Source organism: Eleginops maclovinus, chromosome 10, assembly GCF_036324505.1.
Source record: "Eleginops maclovinus isolate JMC-PN-2008 ecotype Puerto Natales chromosome 10, JC_Emac_rtc_rv5, whole genome shotgun sequence".
In the NCBI taxonomy this organism is placed as follows: domain Eukaryota; kingdom Metazoa; phylum Chordata; class Actinopteri; order Perciformes; family Eleginopidae; genus Eleginops; species Eleginops maclovinus.
Genome location: NC_086358.1, coordinates 17,208,188 through 17,220,959, shown reverse-complemented (window position 1 = coordinate 17,220,959; position 12,772 = coordinate 17,208,188). Strand labels below are relative to the sequence as shown.

General features: G+C 40.7%; 1 protein-coding gene across 2 annotated transcripts; it reads left to right on the top strand.

The window, feature by feature from the left end:
• The first annotated feature begins 767 nt into the window (after window positions 1-767).
• Window positions 768-11,041, top strand: LOC134870473 (uncharacterized). Of its 2 annotated transcripts, XM_063892657.1 has the most exons (5): window positions 5,016-5,213; window positions 6,273-7,246; window positions 7,536-7,688; window positions 8,419-8,508; window positions 9,284-11,041. In XM_063892657.1, exons 2-5 carry the CDS (start codon window positions 6,278-6,280, stop codon window positions 9,602-9,604), a joined length of 1,533 nt encoding a protein of 510 aa, XP_063748727.1. In that variant the 5' UTR covers window positions 5,016-5,213; window positions 6,273-6,277; the 3' UTR covers window positions 9,605-11,041. The 2 variants fall into 2 exon arrangements, 1 of the variants encoding a protein (XP_063748727.1); XR_010166568.1 differs by lacking the exons at window positions 5,016-5,213; window positions 6,273-7,246; window positions 7,536-7,688; window positions 8,419-8,508 and adding an exon at window positions 768-1,038.
• The last annotated feature ends 1,731 nt before the right edge of the window (window positions 11,042-12,772 follow it).

The window sequence follows — 12,772 nt, the reverse complement described above, 5'->3', positions numbered from 1 at the left end:
GGCTTCCAGTGCACAGGCATATGGCCTTACAATTGTAACATTTTTCAAGACTGTGACTTTGCACCTTCTCAAGTCACAGATCGCCCTGATCCATCTGGGGCTCTTCAACAGAACTCCTCTCCAGCTCACCTGCCGCCCGGCTCCTCTCCAGCTCACCTGCCTCCAGGGTCCTCTCCAGCTCACCTGCCTCCAGGGTCCTCTCCAGCTCACCTGCCTCCAGGGTCCTCTCCAGCTACTCATACTATCCACCTGCATTCCGATGAGATGCCAAGCACCTCAGGGTCCATCGCAGGTCAGTCGTTCAGTCCATTACTCATTAGGCCATTTCCAAAAGCAGGCCCAAGGAAAGAGACAGGTAGGGGTAGGAAGAAGAGGCGCTCGGAAATCCTCACTGACACACCAGTGAAGCTGGCATTGGAAGAGGAGGAGCATCGAAAAGGAAAAAACATCAGGAAAAATATCTTGGGGAGTGAGAAAAGCAAAAACAAGAAGGCAAAAAAACCTGCCAAGAAAAGGGTGAAGGCTGATGACTCCTCTTCTGAAGAAGAGGATTTTTGTGTCATCTGTATGGAGCCATTTACAAACTCAAAATCCAAAGAGGTGTGGGTCAAGTGTATTTTATGTACCGTTTGGGCCCATCAGGCATGCACTCCAGGCATGCCCAATTTCATTTGCCAGCATTGCGATTCTGATTAACAGTGCATTTAATTTGTTTGCCCTTGTTACCATTGCACTGTAAAAAAATATTTTCCCTTTTTGTTGTCTCAACTTCTGTTTTTGAGTCAAGTGAACTTTCAACTCAAAAGTTTTCATTACTTTTGTTGAGATAACACAAATATCTGTGTTTTTGCTCTGAAATTCTAATCCACAGTTGGCACAACTGAGTTATTCTTGTCATCTCAAATTTAAGTTGAAGTTCACCCTCTGGTTCAACACGTTACGTCATCTTGCACACGCGCAGACCACGCTAACTTAGTCAACGTCAACCGTCAACCGTCTCTTCATTGAAGGACCAAGCGGATGAGAAGAGAGCCGACTGTAAGTAAACCTAACTTTTTTACCGTCAGATATTTTAGTAAAGATTGACTTTTGTCTTAACTAAGCGAAATACTGTGAACTGACCATTCAAACATACGGTACTTAGCTCTTAGTTTCAAAATCTTAAGTGATAGCTAGTAGTAGAATTGGCTATATGAATCGCGGGAAAAGATTCAAAATTTCAAGAGTTTATTTGTCATAGACGTAATTTGTAAAAAAACAAGTAGGCCTAAGCAGTGAAAAGAACGAACATTGCACGTTTTACATGAACAAGACTATTACTAGCTATATAATAATTATGTGGAGAAATTCTGAACTTGCCGCCAATTAAGTTATGCGAATAGCCAGTTGGTTGACTAGCCTAGCAAGCGACCGGCTAGGTCAGGATGAGACAGACTCACTTTAAAAACTACCCATAGGCCTATATGTAATGGCTATATCGTGAAATGTGAACGGTAAAAGTATGAACAAAGAGTACACCTTATTAGGGATTGCACTGTTCTCAATGTTCGCTGAGTGACATAGGTTTAGGAAGTGTAGCAAGCAACGTTAACATGTTCTGAGAAGTTGAGGTTAGGTCGTGTGCTAGCTTTGACGGCCAGCATGATTTTTCTCGAGAGTGTAACTACCTCTGATGAAGTTTGTTCGATGCACGTATGCATGGGCAAATTGTGTTTTCTTTAGAATTTCTGACATGGTTAAGTATGCATGCAAAGGGTAAAATCACGCAGGATCCGTCTCTTAAAACGTGACGCGAGCAAAAGCATTGTTTCCTATGGGATGGTGTGCCGTTAGAAAACACAATTTCCCCATGCATGCGTGCATCGTGCTTGGCGCGCCTGTAGTGTGCCGTTAGAAAACACAGCTCCCCATGCATGCATCGTGCGTTTACCTTATGCATGCGTGCAACTTGCATTTACCTTATGCATGCGTGCAACGTGCATTTACCTTATGCATGCGTCTAGCGTGGATTTACCTTAGGGTAAATTCACACAGAATCCGTCTCTAAAAACGTGACGCGTGCAAAAGCATTGTTTCCTATGGGATGGCGCATCTGACCCCCTTTTAAGCGCCGGGGGTCGCGTATTTAGCGTTTTTTTTAGGCGCGTATACACTGTAAAAAATTATTTTCCCCTTTTGTTGACTCCATTTCATTTTTGACGTCAACTGAACTTTCAGCCCAAAACTTTTCAATGGGTTTGTTGAGCTAATCTTTTCATTGAAGGGAATTGGATATATAACTTTGCAAAATCATAAATCATAAAATTTTGGACTGTGTATATAAATATCACATTTAGGCTACCTCTTATTTCACATAATACCAATATACTTTCCAAATTGTATAAGTAAAGTGATGACCCGGATTCTCTATAGGCTTACTATCCTAACCTCTGGAAGAAAAGGCAAGCTTTTTTTCTGCAGGAATGCAGCCTAGTTTGTACCAGAAGCCAAACATTGTTTTGTCTTGTTTTTCAGAAACTGTTCGTGGAAGATTCATTCAATCCCCTGATTGATGCGGTGGACCTGCAAGTTTTGTAGTTTTTCCTCAGGAAATCAACGAACAGTAATTCGGCATTATAAGGTAACGCATGGATTCAATGGAACCACCTGTCCCTTTCCCTGCATATACAAAGACTGTCCCTGCACCCTCAAGACCCAAGTTGCCCTAAAGAGACATTTGGTTGCCCAGCATGCTCGACAAATTGACTCTGAGCCTGTAAATGCGAAACTGAAATGTGAACTCTGTGATTTCTGTGAACCTTTCAACGTAAAAAACTACTTTGTTCATTTAGGGAAGCATGTTAAAAACAAGGAAACTGTGAATTGTCCTTTCAAGCAGTGCACTTTCAAGTCAAATGTCTTCAGCACGTTCAAAGCTCACAAGAGCAGGTATCATCATGCTCCTAGTGTAGATGATGTAAGACCCCATATTATTGTTTTTGGAATTGAGAGCCATGCTGTTGCTGACCATGCACCTTTAGGGGATGATGTTGAGGCAGGCCCAAGCTCTGATGGTGAATATGAGTATGATGGAGAGAATATTGAGGAAAGTATTAAGTACAGTCTCGCTTCTTTATTCATTCGAATGCAGACAGTTTTGCATGTTTCTAAATCTGCAATACAAGAAATAGTTGATGAACTTTATCAAATAAGCCTTTCATCGCAAAACTTGACGCTGAGATCAATCAGACCAATTTTAGAACTCCATAACTGTAATTGTGATGCCTCTTTGCTTGCTCAGGTGTCTGATATTGTTAGGAAAGAAAACCCTTTCAGATGCCTCTCTAGAGGACATGAACTTGGCACAACTTACAAGAGGGCTACATTCTACAAAGAACATTTCACGTTAATTGAACCAGTTGAGTATGTACTAGATGCTGCTAGACGGAGATCTTTTGTGTATATTCCAGTTTTGCGTGTTCTCTCTGAATTACTGAATCGAGATGATGTACTTGATAAAGTTCTACAGCACCATAGCTCAAGGTCACATGCAAACCAGTATAGGTCATTTTATGACAGTTTGAACAGAAAACAGAATGAATTGCTCTCTGGTGAAGAATTTCACATTGCTATTGGGTTGTTCATAGACGATTTTGAGCCCTGTGACCCTTTAGCTACTGCCAAAAACGAATACAAGATTTGTGGCATCTATTGGGTGATTGTTAATTTACCTTTTCAGTACAGGTCCTCTCTGTCATCCATCTATCTTGCGACTTTGTGTCATAGGAAAGACATAATATCTTTTGGATATGAGAGAATTCTAGAGCCTCTGATCAAAGATATTGAGATTCTTGAGCGCGATGGGCTTTTTGTTCAGAGACTAGGGGCAAGTGTCACTGGCACAATTGTTTATGTTTCCGCAGACAATCTTGGGGCACATTCGCTTGCTGGCTTTAAGGAGTCTTTCAGTGAAGGCAAGATCTGCAGGTTTTGTTTAGCTGATCGTAAGGATGTACTAGTTCATCCAGTGAAAAGTGGAAAGTTTGCTCTCAGAACCCAGGAGTCAATTGATGACTGTCTGTCTACATTGAAACAAAGTGAGCATTTGAAAATTGTTGATGGTGTAAAGAGAGCCTGTCCATTAGACCGATTACAATATTTTCAAACTGCAAAAGGATTTCCTCCAGATATCCTTCATGATTTATTTGAAGGGATAGTCAGAGAGGAGCTAGCACTTTGTTTCAAATATTTCATTTCATGCAAGTTTTTCACTTTGGAAGATTTGAACAATGCCATTAGGACATACCCTTACAGATTTGTGGACAAACTAAACAAACCTCACAAAATAACAAAGGCTTCTCTTGTCAAAGGGACCATAGGGGGAAACGGCCACGAGAACTGGACTCTGCTGCGGTTGCTACCACTCATAATCGGCCATTTAATCCCTGATCATAACAAGGTATGGGGCATTGTCTTGGAGTTGAAAGACATTGTTGAGATAGTATGTAGCCCCAAATTCTCAGAAGAATCTTTGTGCTTTTTGGAGTCTAAAATATCTCACCATAGGAGCCTCCTCCGGGAGGTTTTTCCTGACTATAGAATCAAACCAAAACACCATTTTATAGAACATTATGTTCACCTTGTGAGGTGCTTTGGCCCTTTAGTTGACTTTTGGACAATTAGGTTTGAAGCCAAGCATGGTTATTTCAAGAAAGTTGTGCGAGATGTGAACAATTTCAAGAACATTTTGCTCACTTTATCCACACACCACCAGCTTCTCCTTGCTTACAATCTTCGAATGCCAAGTGTTTTCAAGCCTGAATTGGAAGTGGTGAATGTCACAAATATTTCTCCAGAACTTTTGGAATTTTCTGTCAGGACTGCCATTCAACAGAAACACTCTGGTGTGAAGTCTGTTGGTTTAACTTCAAGTGTGATTGTGCATGGCACTAAATATTCTGAGGGCATGGTTGTATCTTTTGGACATACATGTGGACTTCCTAACTTTGCCAAAATTGTCAAAATATTGGTGGTGTCACAGAAAGTGTCATTCATTGTTGAACATTTCACAGCCTGGTATATTGATCACCTCAGATGTTATGAACTGTGCAAGAATGAGCCCTTAAACGTCTCCATTGTAGACCCTCAGGACCTGAATGATTACACTCCATTGTCATTATATACCATCAGAGGACGGAATTACGTTTCTCCAAAGGCTTTTCTACTTCAGTGAGGTAAGTATTCAGTGAGTTTCCTTTAATATACAGATATTCCAAACTATTGATCTTTTGATATTCACACACAATGTGTTGTCTGCCTTCTGTTAACATTACATTGCTAATGCCAAAACAACGCAACGCCTCCCCAAGTCAATCTGTCATATGAACTTGTCCAGTTAGAAAGCAACATTGATTGTGAATCAAATTGCCTACTGTTGTGCAAATTTAATGAGCAATGGGTAGAATTTGGAGGTAATTAAGGCCCACCCTAAAATAGTTATTCTGCTGGGGATGTCGATGGGCTACGTGTGACTTCTCAGTGTACCCCTACAGGTACTATGAGGGGGTGTCAATCACCTAACTGCAGTTTCTTAGGTAGTGCTGTTCACCCAGGCTTAAACATCAATGTGTGCTGTGGCAAAAAGGTTTGCTGTGTCCATCATGGTGTCCAGAACATGGAGGCCATGCCAGGAGACGTGTCAATTTTGGGAGTGATTTTTGGGTCATCCTTTGGCCATTTCCTCTACTTTCTACGCATTGTTAAATTTGCACAACAGTAGGCATGGGTTCCTAATTGTATGGGCTGATATCACAGAAGTGTGATTGACTTGAGGTTACGTTGTTGTGTTTTGGCATTCCTTTATTTATTTTTGTATAATACTTTGCAGGGATGAACTCATTAAGTCAGAGAATAGCACTATTTTGGAAACACAGTGGACTGTTACTTTCAGTCCTAAGAGCGAAGTATTTCAAAGTTGGTCAGCATTACACCCGGAAGAACCCATGGTTAAATGGGCATCTCAAAAATAAAGGGAATGCCAAAACACTAGGCACTTTTGTTCAGATGGTTAACGGCCTATTTCAGTTAATTGTTTTCTCAAATTTGGTCTCTTGTCCCTGTTACTACTTTTTGCTTTTTTAAAACTATGCCTATAACTTTGTTAAAATGGAAATGTGTAACGTGCAAATTCTTGCAGTTTTCTTTAACTGATCTAAATATTTTGTGCCGGTTGGTGCACATCCTGCATGCATGCTTAATTTGGTCTTTTTATGTATTCTCTCTGTCATGACTAGGAACTATGCGGTTTCGTGTGATCATTGCACCAGATGACATTAGAAGACTCCACATTGAAAGCCTTCCAGACACGCTTGATGCATTCATCGACATACTGAAGAGAGAACTTCGTTTTGATGGAACGCTGATTGTGCAGTTTGAAGACCCAAGCTTTGGCAATGAATTTTGCAATTTGACATCCATGTCTGATTTGACAGAAGAGCTGACTACCTTGAAGGTTTTCCAGAAGCAAGTCCCAGAGTCCTCAAATGATCTGGACACCTCGAATGATGATCTGCTGTCTGATTCCACACTCGACACAGCTAGCTTGCCATCAACCTCCTCTGGAGAATCAACTCCCAAACGCAGTGGATATCTACCAGACCCTTTCATCATTCCAAAGTTCCCAACAGACACAGAGTTGAGACTCCAGCGTGGCAATGAGGCATATTTCAGAGATGGCTCTCTTTTGGAAGTGTCTAGATCTATGTCTAGTGACATACTTGATACATTGGCAGAGGCGCTGTTTGAAATTAAGACCCACCCTTCCGTTGAAGAGTGTGTCGTTGTTGCAAAAGCTTTGGTGGGAAAATTTCCTTGCTTAAAAGAACCTGGCTCACCATGTGGGTGGTTTGCCTGGAAATACAGCATATTTTACAAAATGGGGAATTTCAGGCAGCAGTTGCGCATTGCTGGTTCAGTGGAGCTTTCTGTGCACAAAAGGTCAGCGTCGGGGGATTCCAGGAGACCAAAGAAAGCCATGAGGTCCGAGGTGAATTTTCTGCCAGGTCACCCTCAGAATAGAACCATGGGACTGCTTGAACAAGACAGAAACGATTTACAGAGTGAAATGAAGAAAAAGAACGTCGACTGGAAGAAAGTCGACGCCCTGATGGACAACACCTTTTCACTGAGGAGGGTGGAAGTCATCAAGGAGGAGCCTTTGGTCAAAGATGTCAAAACCAGATGGCCAGCGTTTTTCACAGAGCGCCAGGTAGGTGCCATATTTTCTTAATGTATTATTATTAAAGTGATATTGTAGTACATTCATCCTTTGTTAATAAGGTATGTTAATATTGAGCACCAACGTAAAGTCCCTTCTTGTAGGGCCCATGGCACTGAAGCACTTATCTATTCTCAAATATACTGACTACGAATAGATTAAACATCTTCGCCCTGTACTTACAAGAGATCAGTGCTTAGGTCTGTCGTGGTCGTGGAAACTGCTAGAAAAGTCATAACTTGGGCTCTCTTGTCTTTGTCTGTTCTTGGCATTACTGCAGATTGAAGCAGAATTCAGACGGATTGTCTCAAAGAACCTGCAGCAATCATTTTTTGGCGGCCTGGATGAGATGGTCCCGAAATTCCTGCGTCTTTACAGACAGAGGCAGTCTGTGAAGGAACTTCCGGCTTTCCTCAACTCTCTGGATGAGGACGTAAGTAATCAGTTCCTGGAAGAAGGCCTGTTGACTGTCCGTCTTTCTAGACCAAGTCTGTTCATTCAACAGACTTGTGTTGTCATTTAAGGTGGATTATTCTCCATACCTGCCTTTTTGAAATATAAGTAAAAACATATTGGCTGCAAAGCCTACTATAATTTAATCAGACCAGTACATATTTATTTTACCTAGTAAATATTAATGAAAAGCAACTGAAGCCTTTAAAAGGGAAAAATGTATGTAATAAACTTAAAGTATGTTGGATTGAATTCAGAGTATGTATTACAACTATGCTGCTCATTGTAGCTGCCCATTCCCAAATGTGATCTTTCCATGAGTATTAGCTAAATAAACTAATTTACTGGTCTGACCAAAGTACAGTAAGTTAAGCAGCTCTTTTCCTAGTAGATCTACATTTATTACTTTGTAGCAGCACCTTTTGGCTTTTATTTGGGTTTTGATTTCTCTTCTACAGTTTATCCAGAAAGTCCTACTAGGTAGACATTGTATTACAAATCGTGGTCACCTGTCTAAAATTAAAACACATGACATTGTCTCTTTTAATCCGACATGTTGCCTAAACTACCCTCCTTTTGCAATATATTTGCTATTTGACTTGTGTATTTCAATAGAAACTATCAAAATTCAAGTTGACTCCACACTTTCAAAAGGTAGTTGCTTGTGTAGTACTGATTTCCTTTCTGGTTTGTATTTCTCTTTTGTACAGAACTCGAATCAACAGAAGAGAGCAGTTGTTCTCCTTGCCCTGCCCCATTTTCTGAAGGAGGACCCTTCCCAGTTCTTCAAAATCTGTAAAGTAAGTGAGGAATTATCACTTGCTGATTTAAGTCTTTTTTTCATCCAAAGCAATGACCCGTAGTTATAGAATGTATTAATTGTACACTCCTGAGTGAAATCTTAAAACCAGTTGAAAAATGGCAAGCATTTGATTTTGACAAGGTTTTAGGTATAACTTCAAAATGCTACGTAAAGTAGCGAAGGCTTACCACTCTTTTGTTGATGCAGGTTGGTGCAAAGGTAGGCCTACAAGATTTACAAGGAAAAACATTCGCACACTTAGTATTCCCTTCTTCCTTAAAGGTGCACCGCGTAAGATTTTTAGTAGTTTATTTCCAGAATTTACGCTGCCCATTCACAAATGTTACCTTTTTCATGAATACTTACCACCACCACCAAATTCTAAGTATTCATTATGACTGGGGAAATTGCACTTTTCATACATGAAAAAGGGGATCTTCTCCGTGGTCCGCCATTTTGAATTTCCAAAAATAGGCATTTTCAGCTGCAAACCTTACTGTACTTTGGTTAAACTAGTAAATATTGGTTTATTATTTAGTATATATTCATGAAAAGGTTAAATTTGGCAACATGCAGCACAGTTTCAAAGAGCAGCATAGTTGCAGTATCCATTCTGGTCACATTCTACACAGTGCACCTTTAACAATTGTTTTTCATCAGATATTTATATATTGAAATGCATCTTGTATATCCTTATGCATCTTGAATTTCCATTGCTTGAGGAATTAATGCTGATTGGCTATGTTATTCCAATTGCTTTGCTCTGTCACCAGCCAAATGAGGAGAGTGAAGCTGTCAAGGGAATGCACGTGGGAATCCTCATCCTTACAGAGAATGCACAGCGCCCTGTCCCCAAGGAGGTGATCAATGTTGCACTTGCACTGGAGGAGGATGTCATTCTCCGAAACCTGAAAGATGTGCCTCACGCGTTTTCGTTGCTGATGGGTTTGCTTTATGGTCTCAACATCCACTACCCAAAAGGACTCAGATACATGTTCGAGATCATACAAAAGGTGGTAATGAAGATTGGCGCAGAGTCTTGCTCCTCAAGAGTTAATGGTGTCCGGAACAGGCTCATGTCCACACACTTGTGATTGCACACGCATCTTTGAGTGGAGTTGTATGTTCTCAGTTGTATGCCGTTTTCTCTCCTTTAAGTGGTTTAGTTGCTTATACTTTTAAGTTTGAAAGGTGAGGGTAGCAACTCTGTTCAAATGACTGGAATTTTCTATGTTGGTTTTTCTGGCCCTTGTAGATGTGTATTTTGTACATAAACTGGATGTGTATGGTAGTTTGGGTAAGTGAACCAAAAGATATACTGACATCACTCACACTGGTTGGCAGACGTTGACAGACGTGAACACAGCAGCAGTAATAGTGAGGCTTACGTTTTTGTTTTCTTTTAATGTCTCAGATAGATGTGACTACCAACTTATGCTTAATTGCGACTGACTTAAACATGTTGGCTTACACACACACACACACACACACACACACACACACACACACACACTACACTAGACTAGAGACACTCAGACACACTCACAGATGGACTGACGGCCAGACACTCAGATAGATGTAGAGAGACAGGCGAACTCTGATCAGTCATGCACAAACAGTAACAGTGACTTGTGTTAAATGTTTTGTCATACCCCAAGTGATGATGCACTGGTCAACTTTTTGAGCAATGTTGCCTGGCAACATGATTGTCCACTGCTGATTCAAGTTCTCCTTATCAAGGTCCTGTATTGATAAACCGCCCAAATAACATTTTGCAGTATTGTTTCTCAAAAGCATTGCTCAAAAAGTCATCACCTTTACCCACTAATGCCAAAGATACTTTTGTGTTTGAGAGATGAGGGTCGCAACTGGTTCAAATGGCTTTGGAGGTTGCCATGTTGTTTTGATCACCTTTTGTAGATATACTGTACATGCACTTAATCTTTTGATTGGTCGGCAAACGCTGATGCAGACGTGGCTTAAGAAATTACTGTTTTATTGCCTCTTGTAGACATGTATAGTACTGTACATGCGCTATATTTAAGAATTGCTAGTGTATCTTCAGCACCTTTATGGTATATTGTTTTCAGAAAATATGTTTTATTTTTGCCACTGTTTGTCCTACACAACCAAGTGTCTTGTACAGTGAAAGTTTACAGTAAAAGTGTGAAATAAATGTTGGTTGTTATTCATCTCATATGAGTGAGTCTTATGTAATTTTACACTGTACACCTAAAAAGAAGTTGGAAGAACTTCAATTTTGAAGGCAACCAAGGTAACTTACTTGATATGCTCATAGAGCTAACAGATTGAAGTCTGGATAAATGCAAAACTTGAGTCAAGCTGACTGTATAAACATGTTGGACTGATGTAGACTACAGTGGAGTCCACATAACCACTTGTTAAGACAATGCCTAATTAGAAGTTGGACTGATGTAGATTACAGTGGAGTCCACATAACCATTTGTTAATACAACACACGATTAGAAGTTGGACTGATCGAGATTACAGTCGGGTCCACAAGAGAATTTGTCCATACAACACACAATTAGAAGTTGGATTGATTGAGATTACAGTCGGGTCCACAAGAGAATTTGTCCATACAACACACAATTAGAAGTTGGATTGATTGAGATTGGAGTCCAGTCCACAAGACCATTTGTTCATACAACGCATGGTAGTTGTCTGGAAAACAAACATCAGTTCACCTGACCTGTCATTAGTTCACCGAACTTGCAACCTTTAGCTGAGCGAACTGGTTGCCTTTTTGTACCAACTTCATGCTTCAATTCCATACAACTTCAAATTTGAAGGCAACCAGGTTACACCTATTTTTAAGTTGAGTCAACAAATTTTTTTTTACAGTGTGTGACTTAAGAATGTCTTTCATTTCTTTGTTGTGGTCACTATTTTGACTTTAGAATGTCTTTCATTTCTTTGTTGTTGTCACCCTTGTGACTTAAGATAAAACATTTAATTTGTTTGTTCGTGTCACAATTGTGACTGATTAAGAATGCCATATGGCTCTGAAGAATGCATGCACAAACACACACAATATGCACATACACTGCCAATATTCACACACATTGTATTGTTGCCTGCCATTCATTTGAAATAAAACTGTTGTTGTGGCATATCACTTGGAGTACCCTTAGTTTTTGTGCATTTTGTCTACCTGTTACAACTTACCCCAGTATGTGTTACAACCTACCCCAGTAGTGGGTAGGTTGTAACAAAGGACCACCTTGTATTTTTCATCATCTCACAAAGTCTGTGATATAGTTATAGAAATTGAAATTGTTGCCAGTTGTAGTAGACAACTGTGGGTACTTTACCTAAACGTTTCAGACATGTAGCTTAAAAAAAAGGTAGTTTTAGGTGCTGAAGAAAAAAAGTGTTACAATCATACGCGGTCTCCCCTACTCGTCAGCTGAATTGTCCCTGTGCACCGTCTTCTTGCGCTGTGCCCTTTTCCCGCGCTGGTTTGCAGCTCGCGCAGCCTCGCTGAACAGATGCCAGTGTGAGTAGGCAGGTCCACGCGCTGGCCTACCACGTCAAGCCAACGCTCTGGAGACGCAGGCCCTCGGAGTTTCACAGGAAAGCTGATGCACCTCGGCTGTTGTTCCGACGGCTGTTGTTCCCTCTCGCGGGTGTTTACGCTGTCCTCCTTCCATCGACGGTCTCGCAGTCACCATGCAAAATCTTCCTCCATCCATCGGACGCTGCACCTCGAAGTTTCTGCAGGAGCACGCTCTTGTCGGGTGTATGCTGCGTTTCACTCGGTCGAGACACCTCTCCTCGACGTATTCTTCACTTTATGCAGACAGTTTCACTTCCCTCGAAGGATATGTTTTTCACTCCCCTCGGAGAAGACGTTTTTCACTGTAGCTGCCCCTGACGCTCTTCTTCTGGTCAGAATTAAACCACGCATCGACTGATGCTTAATGAGAGTGATGTTTATTTTTTCCAAGGATATTTAATGTCTTCAGACACAAAGTACACCAAACACCAACACCAAACACCGTGAAAAACTGAAATGAAATAAATATAACAGTCTTAACATCGTCATCTTCCAAACAAATGAATATCTTAGGCCAATATCTTTTACAGTCCGTGAATATCCATGTGGCCTTCATGAAACTTAAATATGAAATCTTACAGACTATTTAAACATAAAATGTACAGAAAAAACAGTTTTCATACCGTGTGCGCCTTCTGACCGGAAAATCAGGAGCTGCTAAGGCTTTACGGACACACTGTTG